General features: G+C 42.9%; 1 protein-coding gene across 1 annotated transcript in view; it reads right to left on the reverse strand.

Moving 5' to 3' along the window:
• Positions 1–22,696, reverse strand: part of FBXO11 (F-box protein 11) — an 88,177-nt gene extending 65,481 nt beyond the window's left edge. The window contains exon 1 of the mRNA XM_055122308.1: positions 22,315–22,696. Coding sequence (XP_054978283.1) covers positions 22,315–22,579 — 265 coding nt within the window. The 5' untranslated portion in view covers positions 22,580–22,696. The remainder of the gene's footprint in view (positions 1–22,314) is intronic.
• Between the last annotated feature and the right edge of the window lie 220 nt (positions 22,697–22,916).

Genomic DNA, 22,916 nt, shown 5'->3' on the forward strand with positions numbered 1-22,916 from the left:
TATTAAAGGCTTAATAGACATGGTTTGCATAAAAGAGATTGCATTCAATCCCTACCACAGCACGGTGCCCTAAGCACCACCAGGACTGATCAGAGAGCACAGAACTGGGAGTAATTTCTGAGAACTGCTGGGTATAGCACCCTGAAAAAAAAGTGAAATTAAATAGAATGTTAACCTCTTACAATCGTTTTGTTTTAAGTGCTTACCTTCTTTAGGATTTATAAAGACTAGCTTTGCAGTGAATGTAATTGGAAATCCTTTTGTAGGGGAGAAAGCGTTTGGCAAGGATCAGAAACAGAACCTTACACTGTAAGAAAAGAATCTGAATGCTAAGCTTTAATAGGTGAATTAAATTTGGTATTAAAAATGTCTTGCACTGGTTTGTCATGCCTGTGTTCTCCCCTCAAACACATATTCACTTGCTTGTTTTTTCTCACTCTGGAGACGCTTATGTTCTCTCTTAAACAGGTAATTCTTTCTCTCCTCTTGTGTCTTTGTAAGACAATTTCATTCAACAAACATTATTCTCTCTCTCTCTCTCTCTCTCTCTCTCTCTCTCTCTCTCTCACACACACACACACACACACACACACACACACACACACACACACACAGTCTGGTATTACACCAAGCTCCATGAAAGAAAACAGTAAGACAAAAGGCTCAACTAGCGCCAACCAGTTCATTATACATTCAATACACATTCAGACAATGACACCGTGTGGGACATAACAATGATCAACTGCCTTTTACTGATCTATATTTTGCCAATTCTATTTGCCTTTTTGTTGTAACAAGCAATGTGAGGTATGTCTGTACCTGCCATGGGGGCAGGGCTAAGGGGGTGGGTGGGCAACTGGGGATACTGGTGGAGGGAAGATCACACTGGTGGTGGGGTTAGTGCTGGAACACTGAATGCCTGAACAACTGTATTATGGACAACCTTAAATTATGATGTTATAGTAAAAATAATTTTTTTAGAAGTCTGATATTAGAACCACAGCAATAGTATAGTGGGTAAAGCCTTTGCCTTGAACGGGGCTGACCCAGGTTTAGTCCCCAGCACCCCAGATAGTGATCACTATGATCTCTGAGCACGGAGTCAGGAGTAACACCTGAGCACTGCTGGGTGTCACCTAAAAACAAAAACAGACAAGAAAGCCTGGTGTTAGTATAGGTAAATTACAGACATACTGACCTCGCATTGCTTGTTACAACAAAAAGTATACAACTGTGAGTGCCAATGAATATTCTTTCACTAGATATCATTTTTTTTTTTTATGGAGGTGGTAGGAGGACACATCCTGGAGTGCTCAAGGATCACTCCTGGCACAACTTGGGGGACCATACAGGGTTCTGGAAACCAAACCCAGGTTAGTAAAGTGCAAGGCAAGCAGCATACCCACTGTACTATCATTTCAGCCCATAGATGTCTTAGTTTTGATAGACCTGTAGTTCTTTATTTTTAAGTTTTGTATTCTTTTGTATTAGTGGTCATCTGATTCAGACTTTTCCTAGACTTCTATCATTTTAGCTCCTTAATATTAAATGCTAAAATTATTTTCTCTCCCCACACCCAGTCTTTAGGGAATCCCTAGAAGTGTTAATGTTTATACTTCTATTGCTTTAAATAACTTGACCAGTTTACTAGTGTCTGGTCTCCACATTTACCTTAGTCTTATAGGATACATCCCTGTGTCTATGATCTTACCACCAGTCTTTACCTCAGATGTGTCTCTTGGGTGGCTACGTTTTATACTTCAAGTAGTTTCTTTAAGGACTCAATTAAATAGTATTTCCTAAATTCTGTCTGTAAGTATACACGTACATGTACACATGTTTTTGTGTTTCTGTGCCATACCTGCACGTGCTCAGGGAGAAGCACATCAGGGGCCTGGACTTCGGCCTCCTGCATACAAAGCGACCGCACTCAGCCATTTCAATTTCTTCAGCCAGCAACCTGTGTATCTGAGCTAAAGCTTCTGTCCCAACAGATGCTTTTGATGGACTGTAAATATAATTTGAAGCCTACATATTCTATCTTTCAATTTATCGAAGAAGCAGAGACATTTTCTTATTTTTCTTCCTTTCCTTTTCAATGAATTTTAGAAGGCAAAGTTGAGGAACTATGATGCTACATTCATCCCCAAACCCTGCATGTTTGATCTATCATTATTGAACTTTGAGAGGTGAGGAATTCTACAGGCTGAAATTCAGAGCATCCATCTTAAGGGCTTTTCCCTCGTGTAACTTAAGTCTTCCATCGCCAGCAGGGTTAAAACAAAACACAGCACAGAACAAAAAAATTTACTCAAAGTAAACAGTTACTAATAGTTTATTCAACCTTATTCAGGCTACTAAATCAAGAAGACAGATTCTAACACTACGGTTGTTGTTTACTAGTTCTTGTGCATTTTTTAATTTCCCCAAATTTGTTTCATCGTCTATAAAATGGGTCAGTTATCTATATTGTGGGGCTGCAGTAAGAGACTGTAACTAAAACTCATGGGGGGGGGGGGCGGCACTAGAGTGGGTAGTACAGTGGGTAGGGTGTTTGCCTTCCACGCAGCCAACCCAACCCAGGTTTGATCCCCAGCACTCCGTATGGCTCCCTGAGCACTGCCAGGAGTTACCCAAGGGCAGAGCCAGAATAAGTCCTGAGTTATCAGGTGTGGTCCAAAAACCAAAAACTGAAAAAGCCCCAGAACCTCACTGAGTCATTTTTCCATAGACATTAAGATAGCTAATAACCACTTAACCTTTAAAACATTTTTTGGTTATACTTAATATAAATCACACATTACTTTTGTGTATTAAGACCCACTCACTGACTTTAGGCATCACTTACTAAGGGAAATACATTCTGTTGAGTTTTCAGAAACTTAAGTGTCAAATAGTATTATAGACAAGGATATCAGTCAAGATGAGCTTACCATATAAAATGCTGTAAGAGATCTACTAATTATTGTTCAGACACTGAGCCCAAAGACTGAACCTGAACAGCTACAAATGACAGCAACTATGCTGCATATGGACAGCTGCCAAGGGTATCATATGAGCACAAAACGAAGAGACTAAGTACTAAAGCCAACCATTTTACTTTAAAACTTGTATAACATATGAAAACATGAAAGAACAAAGTATATGAAGCTTTTATGAATTTGTACATGAATGTGTCCAAGAAAATACTGAAAGGGGAACTAGAAAGACAGGCTAGCAGTTAAGTGCTGGCCTTGCATGTAATGGACTCAGGTGATCCCTGGCCCCTTCTACAGTCCCCTGAGCAATGCCAAGCATGACCCCTGAGCACAAGCCAGGATTAAGCTCAAACCACAAACAAAAAAGAATACTGAAAGAAAAAACAGGCAGTCAAAATACAGAAGACTTCAAATCCTGGGTTAAAGAATTCTGATTACTCCTTCGGTATCAAGTCTAAAAGTACAGAACATGCCAAACTTTCAATTTCCTATTTTAGAAAAAAAATACAAAAAAAATGGCTATACAAAGTAAACTGAGATATTAACAGAAAGATGATATGATACTAAAAAAATCTGTCCTGGTAAGTCTTCCTTGTCCTTTGTCTGGCCGTAAATTCTTACCAAGAATCCCTTTCTTTTCCTTTTCCTCAATTGAAACATCCTTATTTTCTAGTTGTTGGACCACATCTCCAGTGCAGAGGCTACTCCTGTGCTCAGGGGTCACTCCCTGTGGTCCTGGGAACCATTTGCACCAAGCATCAAACCAAGGGTCCCACTTGCAAAGCATTTGCTACACTACCCTTGCCCCTTTTTGGGTCATACCCAACAATGCTTGGGGGACCATATCAGTTGCTGGGAATCAAACCCAGGTCAGCTGCATGCAAGACAAACACCCTACATGCTGTACTATTGCTCTGGTCCTGTTTCAGCCCTCTGAACCACCTCCCTGGCCTTGTAATTCTTTTTTAATATATACTTTTATACAAAGTTTTAACTGCCACGTACAGTATCATGCACTTTTATTTGCAAGCACATTAGAATGATTCATTCAACCGTGGTCGTATTACTTTCCATTACACTTAGTGCTAGTTGAAGATTTCTTTTCTTCTTGCCCTTTGGAGCCACATCTGGCACTCTGGGGACCATTTGGGATGGGGAGCAGGGGGTGGGGAGAAGGGGGATATCGAACCTGGGTCTGTTGCCTGCAAGGCAAAGACTTGCATACTATTGCTCAGGCCCCCTGGACAGTTTTGGGGGTATATTTGTTTTTTGTTTTGGGTCCACACCCAATGGTGCTCAAGGTTTACTCCTGGCTCTGCACACGAGGATCATTCCTGACAGGGCTCAGGGGCCCAAGGGATAGTGGGGATGAAATCCTGGTCAGCTGCATGCAGGCAAGAAAGAGCCCCACCCACTGTACTATCATTCAGGCACCCTCTAGGTGGACGTATCTAAGCAGCTACTCATTTTCTTTCTGTTATTACTTCTTTTGTTTGTCTTGGAGTTATAACCCGTGGTGCTCAGAGTTTACCCCTGGCTCTGTGCTAAGGGTTCACTTCTGGTGGTACAGAGGACCATATGCAGTAAAGGGAATCAAACCAGAATCAGAAGTGCGCAAAAGGCCAAGTGCCTTAAACATCTCTGAACTTGCTTTTAGTTCTATAAAGACATTAGAAAAAAAAGACTATTCAATGTAATATGACTTTTATTAATTTTTAGGAATATAACCTCATCTTTTAAAAAAATGTACAATATGCAGAGTAACCAAAATTAGTAATTTTTAAGAACCAACCTGGGTTCAAAAAGAAAGAAACTTATTAAATGTCTACTTGCAAGCTACACTATTTTTACATTTTACAGTTTTTATATACTAGAAAAAAAATTTTTTACATCCCCTAGAGAGGTTAGAGAGATAGCACACCAGGTTAGGTCCTCGCCTTGCATGCAACAACCCAGGTTCAATCTCCGGCACTCCATAGGGCCCCCACAAACAATGCTAGGAGTTATCCCTGAGCACAAACAGAAGTTAAGTCCTAAGCACCCCAAGGTGTGGTACAAAAATACCAAATAAATAAAAATATCCTCTATGGAGGGCCGGAGTGATAGTACAGCAAGCAGTGCACTTGTCTTGTTTTGTGGCTGACCTGGATTTGAGCAAAGAGCCGGGAGTAAGCCCTGAGCACACCCACCCTCCCTCAAAAGCTCCCCCAACCCCCCACATCTAAACATAAAATATCATGTTCATTTCATAAATGGAAAGAAGCTTTATTTGAATCTGATTGCATTGATCTAGTTCCCTCTTCAACTAACAATGCCAAGTTTTGGAGAAATACTTCAATATTTTGTTTGGGTATTCCAAATGGTGCTCAGGTAGCCTGGAGGCTCCTCCAAGCAAATCTCCGCCAGTCAGGTTAGCGGTTACTGGTGGTGCTCAGGCCCTCCAGAGTACACCATGTACTGCAGGGAAACAGGCCTGGATAGGCCACAAACAAGCATGTATCTTAACCCTATACTCTTCCTCCAGCTCCTACAGAAATACTTGTTACATCTATAAGCTGTTTATAAACTATTGCTACATAGTAGCTGAAATCTACACAGAATGACTACACCATATCAATAGCCCCTACTTTAAACACAAAAGGATGACTGGAATATAGCACCAACAGGCTGGGGCACATGCTATGAATGCAGTAACCTGGGTCCAATCCTCAACACCAAGTAATGTCCTCCCACCCACAAACACCCCAAAGTAACACTAGGAACAACTCCAAGCAACACTACCGTGGCCCCCAAACCATAAAAAAAACAAAAACCCCATTAGTTCACTTCTCTCAATGAAGGCTTTTCGTATATTGCCTAACAGGAAAATGCTTCACGTCTCCAGGTTTAGTGTATTAAATGATCAAAAAATTGGTTTGAGTCAATTCCAAATTTATTAACTAAATTTGTGTTTTAAAAGCCTGTATTTTTTAAAAAACCCGTTGTCAGGCTCCTGTTTATTCCCAAATACAATTAGGTGCCCCACAATACAAAACTTCTCAGAATATATTATCTTAGAAAAGGAGGGTTGGATTTTTGACAAGATTTACAGAACTTCCCCTTGTAATATGCTTTAATCCATTAAAATGATTAGATACTAATTTCTTCAGAGCTAACTCCCCCCCCCCCTTTTTTTCTCTTTGGGTCACACTCGGCGACGCACAGGGGTTTTTCCTGGCTCTGCACTCAGGAATTATCCCTGGCCGTGCTCAGGGGACCATATGGGATGCTGGGAATCGAACCCAGGTTGGCCTTGAGCAAGGTAAACGCCCTACCTGCTGTACTATCATTCCAGCCCCTAACTCCCATTTTTGAAATGAAAATATCCCCCACATAAAATTATGCAACAGACAAGTGTTCATATCATCAGGATGCAGAATAGAGAATAGCCACCTGTTGTAATTGATAATACATGGTTTTCTAATTCGCACACTGAATGTCTATCTTCCACCATTAGCCAAGCATACAATTAAATATTAATTTATCTATTTGCTACCATAATCTACAGTTACGAAGATACCCTAGAATGATAGAAACCTCAAAGTTCCAAGTATCTTTTCTTATTTATTTTTTTTTTGGGGGGGCCACACCAAAAACTAAAAATCTTTTTTCACAGCTTATTCCTGGCTCTGCTCTCAGGGATCCCCTCCCCACACCCGGTGGAAGGAAGGAAGGGGGCAGGGCCCTGTCTCAGAGACCATGTGTAGTTCCAGGAATCAAAACTGGATCACTGCATGCCTATAAATGATGAAGGTAAAGATCCATGGACACAAAAATGCTGTAATTAAGAACTTAAATTTATAGCACCAAAAATTAATTTTTACTCAAATTTTAAATTATCTTATTTTTTAAAAATGATCTATGGTGGGGACTATGTCATTGTATCAGTACGAGTTTATATCACAATTAGATTTAATATAAAGAAAAAAACCTTACTTTAAAAAACAAAAATATTTGAGAATAACAAAATTCACTTTAGTAACACCATGCCAAGACACTATCATCGATGTTTTCAAAGCCAAGAGTTTAAAATTCTACTTTCACTATATATCTGTGTTCAAGGCATGTATAGACATTTATCTATAAATGCATGGCATGTGACGTTTTCTAGCCCTCCAAAAATCAAGTTCACTATATCAAGATTTCGCAGCTCAGTTTTTCATCTCTAAAGATTTCAGTTAAGAGGTTAAAAAAAAATCAAGTAACTCAGAAATAAAGGACAGGTTCCGTGTGAGATGTAGCACTAGAGATACTATGAGACTATCAGAAAAATCCACAAAGACACCCTGAGAAGCATGTGAGATTACAGAGGGCATCAAAAACCACAAAGTGTTTTATCTCTGTAATTAAGGAGCTTAAATTGTAGCATCATATAATCTAAATTTAACTATGATCTTTGGGGAGGCCTTATGAATATAAGGGCAAAACAATATAATGAAAAATACCATGAAAACAAGATGAGTGATTCCAACTCTGTAGTAATTTATTTCAGTAGGCATACGTTTCATTCATCATCTCTTAAGTTAAACACGCCATATAATGTAAGCTAACTTTTTGGAATACAACTTTTCTAAGTGTGGCACAAGTGTGATTTAATTTAAGTTAAGGTTAAGAGGCAGAAAACATACACCAGAGCTAGTAGTTAGTTCATAACCAACTATCACATTTGTAGCTTCTCTTAGAAAATACTCTACTTGACTCTTGTCTTGCAAATAGCCTAAGGATGTTACAGATGAAATTCCACTGGTGGAGAGAGTGCTCAAAAGGAGAAGTACACACTTTGCATACAGAAGGCCTGGGTTTGATCCATAGCACTGCAGGATCCCTGAGCTGGGTATGGGCCAAAAACAAAACAAGAAAAAGTAAATTATATAGATATACATGTATGCAATATTAAAATGTACAGTAAGTCCTAAAAATAATGTTGACCACAAGCAATTTGATAAAATGTACTTAGTTCCAATGGGCACAAAACATCACGGGGTTTTTCTGTTGTGTTGCTCTGTTTCGAGGCAACAAACCTGGCAGTGCTCGGGGGCTGACTCCTGGGGGCGCTCAGGAGACCATCTGGAGTGCCAGGAACTGACCCAGGTCAGCTGCATGAAAGGCAAACACCCTACCAACTGTACTACCTCTCCAGCCCCAAACTGCAGGGCTTTTGTTTTGAGGCTGCTTCCAGCACTGCTCAGGGGTAACTCCTGGCTCTGCTTGGACATCACTCCTGATGGGCTCTGGACCATATGGGTGCCAGGGATTGAACCTGAGTCAGCTGCACGGACAGGAAGTGCCTTAGCTGCTGTACTATCTCTCCAGCCCCATATTGTGTTATTGACATGCTACTGACATCAAGTTTTTTTTAAAAAGCCCCCAAACACCTGAAACTAGGGAGTAACTTGTGTTTCCTTATTTTCCAGTTTTAGGGCATGAATGACCAGAGCCTAACCTGGTAATTCTGCTTGTCGTGGAGAAACCCAGACCGGATGGAAATCAAGCTTGCTTTATATGTAAAGACAGACACATCCATACTCACAAAGACTGGGACAACTCAGACACATCGACTCAACTCATCTTTGAGATATGGAAATACCCAGAAAAAAACAAGCAGACATGAGAAGACCACAAACTCTATGCAGTGGTCCCAGCCAGAAATCTTTTTCATCTCAGCAAATAACAAAACATTGAATGAAATGCTACATAAAAAGATATTTCAGATCAGAAGACAATGGAATATCATACGGATATGCTTACCTGCAACACACCCTCAAATGTTACTTAAATTCAGTCTCTAGTTCAACTTTATTTTCGTAAAGGCAAGAAGTACCTTTACCTCTTCTTACTAATACGTCATTGACTTATACTGGTAAAGAGTTTAAAATCACTGTATGCCTACCCTCTAGCTGAGACTGAGACTGAGGCTTCTTTATCCCCAAACTTAACAGCAACATCAATTGAATGTTGGTTACATGTTTAAAACAAAAGACCCAATCACCACTAGGTGAAGTCCCTGAGCACCACTAGGTGTAGAATCCAGCCCTTTTCTTTAAAAAAAAAAAAAAAAATATTTTATTGAATCACCATGAGATAGTTACAAGGTTTCATGTTTGGGTTACAATCTCACAATGATCAAACATCCATCCCTCCACCAGTGCACATTCCCCACTACCAGTATCACCAGTATACCCCCCCTTTCCCACCCTCCCCCTGCCTCCATGGCAGACAATATTCCCCATACTCTCTATCTACTCTTGGGCATTATGGCTTGCAACGCAGACACTGAGAGGTCATCATGTTTGTTCCATTATCTACTTTCGGCACACATCTCCCATCCCACTGGTTCCTCCAGCCATCATTTTCTTAGTGATCCTTCTCTATTCCATCTGCCTTCTCCCCTCCGCTCATGAAGCAGTCTTCCAGCTATGGGGCAATTCTCCTGGCCCTTGTATCTACTGTCCTTGGGTGTCAGAACCCAGCCCTTTCTTGCTCCCCTACCCTCACCCCACAAAAAAGGAGCAAAGAAAAATGGAAAAGTGAAAATCTAAATGCATGTTGTGGATAAGGAAGAACAACCCCACGAACCTTGTTGTTCACAGAGCAGGCATCAAAGAATGAAATCTTACTTCTTTGGTAATTAAGACTATATGGGAAAAAAAATTAAGGCTGGAGAGATAGCATAGCAGGGAGGGTATTTGCCTTGCACATGGCTGACTTGGGTTTGATCCCCAGCATCCTATATGGTCCCCTGAGCACTGCTAGGAGTAATTCCTGAGAGCAGAGTTAGGAGCAAGCTCTGAGCATCATCGGGTGCGACCCAAAGAGCCCCCCAACCCCCCAAAAAAAGCCCAAACTATATGAAATATATGGATGGACCTGCATCCCATATAGTCCGCTGCATCAATTTCATGCAAATTGTTATTTAAGTGATTTCCAGGGGTATATGTATCATACAGAGCACTCAGCTAATAACCACTAGCACGTTAGCACAATCTTTTACTTGAAGGATTCGTGATGCTGGCAAAAGCACATTTCTACACCTTCTTCCTTTATCAAGAATGGAAAAATAAGGTCAGACTTCAAAAAAAGTATCGGAAATATTTGTTTTGGGATCAAACTCTGCAGTGGTCAGGAGTTACTCATTGCACATAGTACTTGGGGAGGGAAGAACTCCCGGAGGGTGCCTGGGAACCATGCAGTGCCAATGTGGGACTCCAGAATGCAAAGCATGCACGTCAATCCTTTGAGCTATTTCCTTGGCTTCTAGAAAAACAACTCTATATAAGCAAAATGTGCTCCAATTTTCTGTAAAAGTTTCATAATTTTAAAGTACTTACTGAGGGAACTAAAGAGATAATGGGGAGTAAAACACTTGCCAACTTGGGATGGAACCCTCAGCACCGCATATGTTTGTCCAAGCCTCACCAGGACTGATCTGTGACCGCAGGGCCAGAAGTAAGTCCCACATAGGCCTCTCCTCCCACAAAAATATAAGAAAAAAATTCGTATTTGGGGGCAGAAGATGTGATGTGCATGCCTTACATACTAAAGCCCTTAGTTTAATTCCCTGTACCATTCAAACACAAAACACTAATTTTTTTGTTTTGTTTTGGGTCACAGCCATGATGCTCAGGGCTCATTCCTGGCTCTTCACTTCGGGGTCACTCATGATGGGTCTTGGGGAGCCATATGGAATGTGGGGGATCAAATGTAAGGCAGCCACATGCAGGGCAAATACCCTGCCCACATACTATCTCTGTCCCCACAAACTAGTATTTATTGCTCCCCCCCCATTTTCAATCTCTTCAGATAAGAATAATTTAACTTTATATGCAAGAAATTGAATCCTTTATCTTAAGAGTTTTGATAGGCTGGAAGGGTAATGTGAAAATTTCTCATTAATTGTCATACTTGAAGTCTTGGGCATATCCTAATCAACTTTATCTGATTTGTGTTTTAGTCTCAGGATTAAAAGCTTTGTCTACACTCAACCCTATGCGCACCTAAGAGCTGAAAGCTCTGGCCATCATTGAAAGAGGTTTTTTAATCAAACACTCGATTTTCTGTCTTAGCACTCTGCCTTCCGTATATCTTGTATTTGTATACCTTGTAATTCTGTATTTTTATTTTTTAATTTTTTAAATGAAATACCGTGAGGAATAATACAGACTTAGTTTCGTGATCACATTTCAGTCATATAATAGTCGAGTACCCATTCCTCCTGCTCCCAGTATCCATCCCCCACCTCTGTGGCAGTCTCTCTCTCTCTCTCTCTCTCCCCCCCCCCTCCTTTTTGGTTGGGGGTTATGGTTTGCAATACAGGTATTAAGTATGAGTGCAGTCATTCTATGTTTGTCCCTCGCTTTCTGACTCATTTCACTTAACACGATACTCTCTAAGTATATTTGCACTTATATGCAAATTTCATGACTTCACCTTTTCTAATAGCTGCATAGTATTCCACTGTGTAGATGTACAGTTTCTTTAACCAGTCATCTGCTCTCGGGCACTCAGGTTTTTTACAGATTCTGGCTATTATAAATAATACTAGTATTTTAAATAAACTGTTTAACTCAGTTGTGAGAAACCATATCCATACATGGCTTAAGAGTTGCTTCCTCTTCCATTGCTTGTAAATGGAAATTTGCTTTTGGGAAAAAATAGTACTATTATTTGCTGACAAATGAGAAAGTGCAGGTATATACATATACACATATGCGCACACACAGGCACACTAAAATAAAATGCCCACAAGCAGCACTATTCTTAACAGCCAACTAGGGTTAAAAAGAGCAACAGTAAAATGGATAATACATTCATACAATGTAGCAATAAAAAGCAACAAAAATTAACTATTGCTACAAGGAACAACAAATTAAATCACAAAGAGGAAAAGAACTAAGTGAAAGAAACCAGACATGCTGGGTTTTTACAGCAAATTCAAAACCAGGTAAAATTAATCCACATAGAAAGACACAGAATTGAGAAGAGTGATTGAAAGGCACTTTAGGAATAATAGTTTTACTTTTTTTTTTTTTTTTTTGCTTTTTGGGTCACACCTGGCAATGCACAGGGGTTACTCCTGGCTCTGCACTCAGGAATTACTCCTGGCGGTGCTCAGGGGACCATATGGGATGCTGGGAATCGAACCTGGGTCGGCCGCGTGCAAGGCAAATGCCCTACCCGTTGTGCTATTGCTCCAGCCCCTAGTTTTACTTCTTGATGCAGGTATTATTGGTTATACAATATGTTTACCTCTGTGAGAAGTCACCATGCTGCACATCAATGGTTACAACACTGGTATACACTTTAATTAGAACCTTAATTCTAGAGAGAAAGAGTACAGGGAGGGTAGTATGCTTGCCTTGGACAGGTTCTGTCCCTGACACCACATAGGGCACCTTGAGCATCACTAGGAATAATGCAGCAGTGCTGGGACTAAGTCCTGAGCACTGCTAAGTATGATCCCCGCCCCCTCAGCCCTCCCTGCCCAATCGCCCTCAAACAAATGAACTATTAAAAAAGAGTAAACTTTTTTTTTAAAAGCTAGGCTCAAAAGTAGATTAAGAAAAACAAACGGAATCTGGGCATTTACCTTGCAGACAGCCCACCAAGGGGTCAATCTCCAGCACCCCTGGGGTTTCCAAAGCAACACCATAAGTCATCCCTAAGTGTGAACCTTGAGCACTGCCAGTGCGATCTAAAAACTAAACAAACTCCCCTTCCCTTCAGAAAACCCCCCTCTCACAACCAGGAATGTGGCTCCAATGGAAGAGTACTTGCACCTGCAAGGCCTTAAATTCAAGATCCTCCAATCTGCTGTCCCCAGGCGACTGGCCTCCAAGTACTGCTTAGAGTACACCTGCCACACACACCCCACCAAAACAAAACCCAAAACATGTGATTCCTTGCAAATACCTTCCACCACAACCTCAACCCTCCGCTTTTTGTCTCTAAACACATCCTCCCCTCTACCCTTAATCCTTTTCCAAACTGGTATTTCTCCTCTTTTACTGCAGCTAACAATGCAAAGTTTTAGGTCAGTTTATTTATTTATTTATTTATTTATTTATTTATTTATTTATTTATTTATTTATTTGGGTCACACCTGGTGATGCACAGGGGCTACTCCTGGCTCTGCACTCAGGAATTACTCCTGGCGGTGCTCAGGGGACCATATGGGATGCTGGGATTTGAACCCGGGTCGGCCTCGTGCAAGGCAAACGCCCTACCCGCTATGCTATCACTCCAGCCCTAGGTCAGTTTATTAAAAACACACATTTTCAGGCTGGAAATATGGCTTGGTGATAGAGGACATGCCTTACATGTACTGTGTTTGGCATGGCACAATCTCCCACCCTCCACTCCCACATCCCACCTCCTCACACAACCCCAGCACAAAAGGAACACTCTGATGGCAGGGAGTGAGTCCCACAATAGCAACAACAAAGCCCCACAAAAGCAGGCCATTTGCCTTCTAATGTGGTCATCCTTTCACCCCCCCCGCCCCCCCCCCCGGCACCCCACACTCACAAAGTACAATACTGGCAACTCCGCTGTGATCCCAACACTGCAAGCAATTTCCAGGCACACTGCAGTCAGATGTGCTTGAGTACCACAAAAAGGGTCTGAGACCCCCAATGAGAACTACAACTAAATAGATGTGAGTACCATGGACAGTAAACCCAACTCCTGACAAATGTGTAAGCAATGCAGCATCCCATGCCAAGCATAACCATGACCTGTGTGCGTAACTAAGAGTGTGAACTCCAGTGGAAATACAAGCATCAGCACTAATGAAGTGCAAGCCCCAGGGAGCACTATGGCCATTTATGAGCACCACAGCTAAAAAGGTGCAAATACCAGTTAGGTATATGTGCAACCCCTGTCACTGCAACATTATCATCAACAATAATGATGGGAAGGAGGAGAGAGGACTTAAAAAAATTTAATGCTAAGCATTTCTTAGGATTATGCAACTTGTTCTGTGAGTACTTTCAATACAGTCAAGCTTTCTACTGAAATAATTCACCATTTCTTCTAGCACATGACCAATATCCCAAAAATACTGGATTTTCAAATTAATGCCTTCACCAACAACCATTTCTTCAATTCTTCCAATCTTTGATTCTGCGACTATAAAAAAGAATTCTTGGCCCAGAGTAATAGCATAATAGCTTAGGGAGGTCTTACTAGACACTTTTTCACACATGATCCCCTTTTGCCTAAGAAATGCAACATAGGGGCTGGAGCGATAGCATAGCGGGTAGGGCGTTTGCCTTGCACACGGCTGACCTGGGTTCGAATCCCAGCATCCCATATGATCCCCTGAGCACCGCCAGGAGTAATTCCTGAGTGCAAAGCCATGAGTAACCCCTGTGCATCACCGGGTGTGACCCAAAAAGCAAAAAAAAAAAAAAAAAAAAGCAACATAGGCAAGCACTGCTAGAAACACCTGGGATTCATTATGCATTCAATTTTGAATTAACTTTTGGTCATTGTGCATCCAGAAAATTTTACCATCGCCAATTTTTTCATGACTCTCACATTCAGTTAGGTGATCCCAAGTGGGTTCATGCCCACAGATTAAAAGGCTGGGCTGAGCCGAGTAGATAGTGAAAGAGCTGGAGCGCATCTCTGCATGCAGGAGGTCCAGATTCAATCCCTGAGACTGTGTGGTTCCCTTCAGGCATCAAAGCAAAAACAAGAAACTAGGGTTTAAAGCACCTGTCTTTCAAGCTTATGGACACAAGCTCAAATCTTTGATACTGCACACATACCCTGCACAATCCTGGAAGCACTACATTTAGGCCTGACAACTTTGCTGTTCTGTGATCCCAATACTGCAAGCAATTTCCAACTATACCACAGCCAACTGTGTAAAAGCACCATAACAAAAGAGGCACAACTTTCAGCACGTACCACAACTGAAGACATACTATTACAACTGCCAGAAGTACAATCCCTGGTGAGGACTTAAATGAATACCACAGCAACCCTAGTTAGTTAGCACTATAACCCAAATTGGCACACTTCAACTAAGGGTGCACCCTTCACAGCAAATGTGTAACATTGTAGCCAAAGGGGCAAATACCCTAAGCTGTGTGACCTCTGGAGAGCATCAGGCTAAAAATATGCAAAAGCGCCACAGTCAGGTGTATGTGCAACCCTTGGTCACTGCAACATCACAGAAAGGAATGGGAGAGATAAAAATAAATATGCAAATAATTTAGGAATTCTCTTATCTAAAACCCCAAAGCATACAAATAAAAATTCAAGCCCAAGCAAACCAGCACAGAATTTGAAAGCTGAATCCCGGGCTGGAGCTCTGGCGCAGTGGGGAGGGCGTTTCCCTTGCACGCCGCCAACACAGGTTCTCTCCCCGGCATCCCATAAGGTCCCCTGGAACACCGACAGGAATAATTCTTGAATACAGAGCCAGGAGTAACCCCTGAGCATCACAGGATGTGACCCAAAAACAAACACACAAACAAAAAAAAAGATGAACCCAGATTATTAGCTAGTATATTCCACACTAAACAAAAACTTGGGACAGCTGAAAAATTTTGACACCATTTGATGAAACCACTGGGAATGAGTATTGTACATGGGGGGGTAATCACAAAAAAATTATCAATGTTACCAAAAAATAATTTTAAAAAACAGATCCTTGTTCCATTCCTAAGGTTTGAGAAAAGAGGAAAGTAAGACCTCTTCACAAAAGATGACATCTCTTTTTATGAGATTAATTTTTTTTTTTTTTTGCCTTTTGGCTCACACCCAGCGATGCTCAGGGGTTGCGCCTGGCTCTGTACTCAGGAACCACTCCTGGCAGTGCTTGCGGGACCATATGTGATGCCAGGGATCAAGCCCCAGTTAGTCTCGTGCAAGGCAAATGCCCTACCTGCTGTGCTATCACTCCGGCCTCAGATTAATACTTTTTAAGGTTAGTCACCTGTGTTTTTAAGGGCTAAGCAATCAGGTAATACCATGTAGTAATTTTTTTTTCTTTTTTGATGTTAAGTTTTTCTTTTAAAGTAAGTCAATTTACCACTTTTTAGAAGGGCAAAATTTTTGGCAATAATTTTTAGAAATTGGGAGAGTGAGCAACTACTATACAAAACCTGCATTTGCTTTTAATATATTGTCTCATTTAAGCTATTTTAAATTTAAAACATAATGCATTGTTTCTAAAGTAAATATTTTCAATATTTGACTTCAATTAAATTATGTAAAGGATGACGGTTTATTTGTTTTCTAAGGACTAAGTTTAAGCACATTTCTTACGTTAACCAAAGAAATGTGTATTTAAAACACTGAGGCTATGCATGAATACACCAAGCTATGGTGAGGAAATACTATTTAGTACATAAACCAGTCAAATTACTATTGAAGTCTCATTTAGTCACATTTTTTCCTTCCTGACATATCGTCTCTAGCCATGAGCTAAAATGACTTAACACCTTTTATTCCTAACTTATGAGTAATTCAAAGAAAATCTACCCTTCTTTGTATAATGCGTTTGTAGTGACTTCATAAACAAGCTAAACAAAAAAAAAAAAAAGACTGGCCAATCAGTGCAATCCTTTCTAGGACAAATGTACAGGAGAGGCAAATGAATGATCAGAAAGTTACTTAGAATATGAAACCAGATGATTTGACAATCAACTGAATCAAACTATGGTATCACTCTCATTGGAAAATGGTAGTAGATAACTGCGTGGCAGTGAGTAGGTTATACCCTTCTCTCGAAGTGACAAACACTACTAATGTATCATGGTTTCTCTCTTTGTTTATGGAAAGACCTGGGCAATATGGATTTCAAAATTATTTGCTACTTATGCATTTTTCACCGAGATGTAACAGCCATCTTATAGAACTGCTAAGAAGGTTAAGTTAGAACTACAAAAGCTGAAATTGTCAATTTTATTATCATTCCAAATACCAGTTTCTCCTATTTCCTTCTTTCTTCGAAGAATATTTCAAATCATCAAATACAGAATTACTAATTTGTAATTACAAACCATTCCCTGTTCTAACAATGTCAACTAGATCACACTGGAGTATACCAGAAATTGTTTAAGGATATATGCACATTTTATCTTTTGTGTTAAATAGTTTTGGGGTTTGTTTGTATGTTTGTTGGAGGAAGGGGTGTGAGGGACGGCTACTGTCTCTGTTCTTGAGATCCTGATCCAGTGATCTAACATGAGTACATACAAATGCAAAAGTATGTACTCAACCCATTCAGCTCTCTCTTCAGCCCATTGGTGTTTCATTTTATATGCAGGTGATTCCATTCCTTAGTATCATTTTTAACATTAAAAGAAAATCTACCAGTTAAAGAGCATGTGTGAGGTATGCTCTCTTTTCCAGACAACTATATCATAATGTTATTCACATTTTAAAGATAATGCATATGGGGAGGCCTGAGCTATCTATAGCACTGGGGAGTAAGGCACTTGCCTTGCACATGGTGGACCTGTATTTGATCCCTAGCACCGCATATAGTTCCCTGAGCCCTACCAGGAGTAAGTAATCCCTGAGAGTTCAAAGCCAGGCCAGGAGTAAAACAAACAAAAAAAGATAAAAGATAATAGCACAAAACCAGGAGTAAAACAAACATAAAAGATAATGAATAAGATTCTGAGTGGTTACAAAACTCCCGCCTCTCCCCCTCAACACACACATTAGCAAAGAGAACACACGCAGAGAGCAGTGGTCTTTCCTGGGACATTTCTTGCCAAGGCCTCCACACGGACCACCCTTTTTAAATCACATTTCTTGATTAGTCATAGAAAAAAAGAGAAAACATAGAAAGAAGAGAGGGAGAGGAATGGAGAAAGAACCAATGGCTGGGTACCTCTAACTCTGAGCTCTCTTCATCTTATGATTAAACGACCTCATCCCTGACACACTCTTGTTTGTAATCCTATTTTTTCAGAGGATGAAAACTGCAAAATAAGGCTTTCTTGCTACCAATTTCACACATTAACCAGATTTCTTTGGAAGACAAAATGCAATTCAAAGGACTGAGAAATGAAAAAGTAGGTTTACACAGAATATTCCTTCAGAAACCACTGGGACGAGATAAAATAGTAACGTATTCACTGTCACACTGTCGTCCCGTTGTTCACCGATTTGCTCGAGTGGGCACCAGTAATGTCTCCATTGTGAAACTTGTTACTGTTTTTGGCATATCGAATATACCATGGGTAGCTTGCCAGGCTCTGCTGTACGGACGGGATACTCTCGGCAGCTTGCTGGGCTCTCTGAGAGGGATGGAGGAATCGAACCTGGGTCAACCGAGTGCAAGGCAAATGCCCTACCTGCTATGCTATCAGTCCAGTCCAAGCAACATTTTAGTAAGAAATAAATGTCTGGAAACAAGAAAACTTAAGTGACTATAACTCATTTTTCTTATTTTCAAAGAACCTGAGAAAATACTCATTAGAATTCTGCCAAATCTAAGCCCAGGGGTCCTCACTAACAGATTCACTAAAGATTCTTGTCTTTCTAGATAAATCTCCAAGCTGGGTCCTATCCTCAAGCTGGCCAGAATTTCCAGTAAATAAAAACAAAGGCAGAATTCAATAGGGGCAACCTTTACATATTATAAATAGAACTTTAATATCAGCATTGTCACTGAAGCAATTTCTACCCCTCAAATATGCCTTAAACTTTGGCAAAACAGGAACTAAACACTAGGGTGCAAGATTTTCGCTCCTTTTGTGGGATGTGAATACTGTCAAGGTTAGGCCACCAGATGGGAGAGCAGTGCCCCAGAGTACTTCATTCCTCAAACAGGGAAAACCGAGTTCCTTGTCCTGAACTCCTCCAGACAACCTTAGGAAGGCTGTTAATGTTTCTTATTCTGTCAATATTAGGAACCTAAGGTAACATATCATAAACTAAAACAATGTCACAGAAAATATAATTTGTAAACACAACTAGAACACTATAGCTGTGTACTATATATATATGTAGGGCTAACAGCTATATTTTATAAACTACTAAATGCATTGTAGTACTTCAAGAAATTCAGTTACAAATCTGTAATTACAAGGTCACAGGTGATATTTTTACCCCACAAATATAGGATTAAAGAGCTTGGTTACATTTTTACTCTTAACTATTATTTCAGTTATAAATTAATCATAAAAGCCTTAATATAATGCATTTGTTAAATTTACTGAACTATACATGATTAGTTGATATTTCAGCAAGTCAAAACGGTCCCAAGAATTTTCCAATAACTAGAACAAAAACATACCTGTTCTCAAAATCCTCCACATCAAGATTTTTTCAGAAGTCAAATTCTCATCTTTTATTAAAACATAAGTGAAGGTCTAGTCTTAAGTGAATTATTTCAGAAAGAAGAATCTAGTCTATGAAACGTGTTGGGAAGGCACTTTTGAACTTTAAATTATGCATTTATTACTTATTCAAATCAATTTAACAACTAAAAACAAACTGCTCAGAATACAAAGCCCTTCCTTAGACTTTTTATAAACTCTTCTCATACTTCCCTTAGAAAACTACCAAATATAAAGATAAATTTAGCAAAACAAGTTGCAAACACTAAACTTTTAGCAGTTTAAAACAAAACATACAAAAATTTCAACTGCACTACTTTCAGTTTCAAGGAACCTGAAATATATATTATGAGTATTCCTAAGTGAAACACAAATTATTTTCTACTAGCTTAAAGGGGTATATGAAATCTCAAACTCAAAAGACCAAGCCTGAGGACCATTTCAGATAGCAAAATGAAGACAACAGTTCAGAAAAATACCTAGGCCAATTATTTCCCAGGGTAGGGGTACAAGAAAATTACCCTCAAGGAAAACGTTAAAAATTCCTCCTAGGGTTTCATTCTAAGGATCTAGACCATGCTTGGCCTGCCCACAGCCTGGATAGACCCAGTAACCAGCCCCCACCCAACACAAAGCCAGGAGCCGCCCCCAGCACTGCTTGGGTGTGGTTCAAAAACAAAACACACACAAGATTTCATTCTATAACTCATGAAGTTTTCCCTCCAAACTGGGACCTCTCCACTGGGGGGGGGGGCTGGAGGGAGCGGGAGGGGTGTCAGGGAATGTAATGAAGGGGGGTGTGTGAAGGTGCAGTCAGAGAGAAGGATATGTTAAATAAGTTTTGGATCAATTAACCTCTGGATGATGAAGCAACATAAAAACCAGTTCTGGAAGAATTTCTGCTTCAGAAAGTACTAACTTATAACTATTTTATTAACATTAAAAATCTAAAATCAATTTCTTATATTAAAAGATGTATTTTCAAGTATAGATGGAGCTCACTTGTCTTAAAAAAAAAGTTGATTTTCACTTCAATTCTCTACTTGGAAAGCTGTCTGACTGGTTACTATATAACTCTATCAAAGACTCAAATACAACTTACACACCCATTAAAAAAATAAGTAAAATACACACAAAATACGTCACTCAATTTTCTTGTCAAAATTATGAAGTCTAATGAAATCTAGCACATTCATAAACAACAAAACGTCTCTATCCAACTAGAATTGTGACACTGCAGGCTACACAAAACTTTTAAAATAGAGAATTATTCTTGACTAACTTGTATATACATTTTAAGTTATAGTCAAACATCTGGTTTCAAAAATGACAGTCACAGAAAGCTAACAAATTCTAGATTATTTTAGTCTTTTAACTATCTTACTGTTTTACTCATTTTGAACTCATTTATTTGCCTTCTTGAAAAACCATGGCACTGTCCCTGAAGGCTAATCAGCAAGTTCTTTCCCCTCTGTGCCAACACATGATCTCCAGGACAGTTTCTACCAGCTGCAGCAAAGCAACGATCCTACAATGAACCTGATTTACCATTTGCTAAGGTACATGCATAGTGGAATTTTGGTTCATGAACATCTTTTTTCAGTGTAGGGACATCAAGGTTAGATGACACTGGCATGAAACTGCCAACAAAGAAGTCACTGACTTCAAAAGAAAGACTTTAGTAGCTTATAATTTAACAAAAGAAGAAAAAATGTCCACGATGAAAAGTACCTCAGCCAAATTTGAAAATTGCACATAGTGAAAAGGAGGCCCAAAATAAACATTTAAAATATGCGAATCTGGCTGAAAATGAAGTCTGGTTGAAAGGATAACGGGGACAAACCAGAACAACTCGAAAATCCTTACTCCTGGCAACAGAAATCTTAATAAACCCGAATTTCAGTTTCAAGGCGTTCCAGCGCCGTTTCTCCAGCGGCAACGTCCGCTCCCCTGCCCGAGCCGGCGGTGGGGACTCGGGTGTCATTTCACAGGGACGCGCGGCCACCCGGTATGCAAATGGGAAGGAAATGATGAAACGACGCGATTGCGATGTACAAAAGGACCGGGCCGGCGCGTCACACCGTCGGGGCCGGGCCGGGGGCGCGGGCGGGCGGCCGGGACACCCCGGCCGGGGGAGGGGCGGCGGGACCCCCCAAAGGCGCTCTCCGCCTGCCCGGGCCAGGCGCGGGGCCGGTGCACCACGAGGCGACCCCGAACGGACAGCCGTGCGACCCGAGCACGCACCGACCGGGCTCCGCGGACACCCGCTGACAGCCCCGGCGAGATGCCCCCGCGGCCCCACCTGGCCGGCCGCCCTCCCCGCAGCCTCATTTCTGTCGGGGCCTGGGCCTCAGACAATGGTGGCGGCCGGGTGCGCACGGCGGGTCCGAGTGACACATCTTGCTAGGCCCGGACACTGCACCCCGCTGACACGCTCACACACACACACACACACACACACACACATTCACACACACACACACACACTCACGCGCGCGCGCGTGGCCCCTCCCCCCGGCCGGCTCCGCGGAAGGGGCGTCCGGGCCCACCCGGGAGCGGCGGCGCGGGGCTCGCTCGGGGGGCGCGCGGGTAACTGCACCCGGCGCGCGCGGGCGAGGGGGGGCTGGAAATGGCCGATGGGTTCTAGAGCGATCGATTCCGAGGGAAGCGGGCCCTTCCCGGGGGCTCGGCAACTCCGGGCCGAGTGCGCGGCCGACGCCGCGGCGCCCCCGGACCCCGTGACGCGCGCAGGGGGGCGGGGGGCGGGCGCCGGCGGCCCCCGGCCCCCCACCCCGCCCGCGGGCCCCGCGGACCCCCCCAGCCCCGCCGGCCCGGGCGGGGGGCGGCTCGCGGGGCGCGGCGGAAAACAAGTTCCCGGGCCGGGGGGGTCGCGCCCTCCCCCGGCGGCCGCGGGGCCCGGCGCGGCTCCGAACAAAGCGCGGCCTGGGCGGCGGGGGCGGCGCGGCCCTTCCCGGCGCCCCCCGGCTTACCCCGCTCGCCGGCGTTGTTCCGCTCCTGGGGCGGCGGCGGAGGCGGCGGTGGCGGCGGCGGCGGCTGCTGCTGCTGCGGCGGCTGCTGCTGCGGCGGCGGCGGCGGCGGCTGCTGGGGCGGCTGCGGCGGCGGCGGCTGCGGCGGGGGCTGCTGGGGCTGCTGCGGCGGCTGCTGCGGGGGCTGCTGCTGCTGCTGCGGGGGCTGCACCGGGCGCGGCCGCGACACTCGCCTGGGTCTCCGGTTGGCGGCTCGGACGGAGTTCATTTGCCGGGCTGAGGTGGCGGCGGCGGCGGCGGAGGGACACACGCGCGCGCGCGCCGCGAGCGAGGGCCGCCGAGGGCGCCGGGGCCCGGGCGAGGCCGGCCGGGCGCGCCTGACGCGCCGCCAAGGCCGAGGCCGCCGGGCGGGGCGGCCGCGCGGGGCCGGGCGGGAGGAAGAAAGAAAGGGCGTCCGCCCGCCGGGCGCTGCCGAGGCCGAGCCCGGGCCCGCCGACTCCCGGGCGGCTCCGGCGCGGGCAGGGCGCGGGCGGGCGCGGCGCGGCGGCGGGCGGCGGCGGGCGGGAGGGAGCGGGGGCGCCCGGCCCTTCTTTCTCTTCCCGCGG

This window comes from Sorex araneus, chromosome X, assembly GCF_027595985.1.
Source record: "Sorex araneus isolate mSorAra2 chromosome X, mSorAra2.pri, whole genome shotgun sequence".
NCBI lineage: Eukaryota > Metazoa > Chordata > Mammalia > Eulipotyphla > Soricidae > Sorex > Sorex araneus.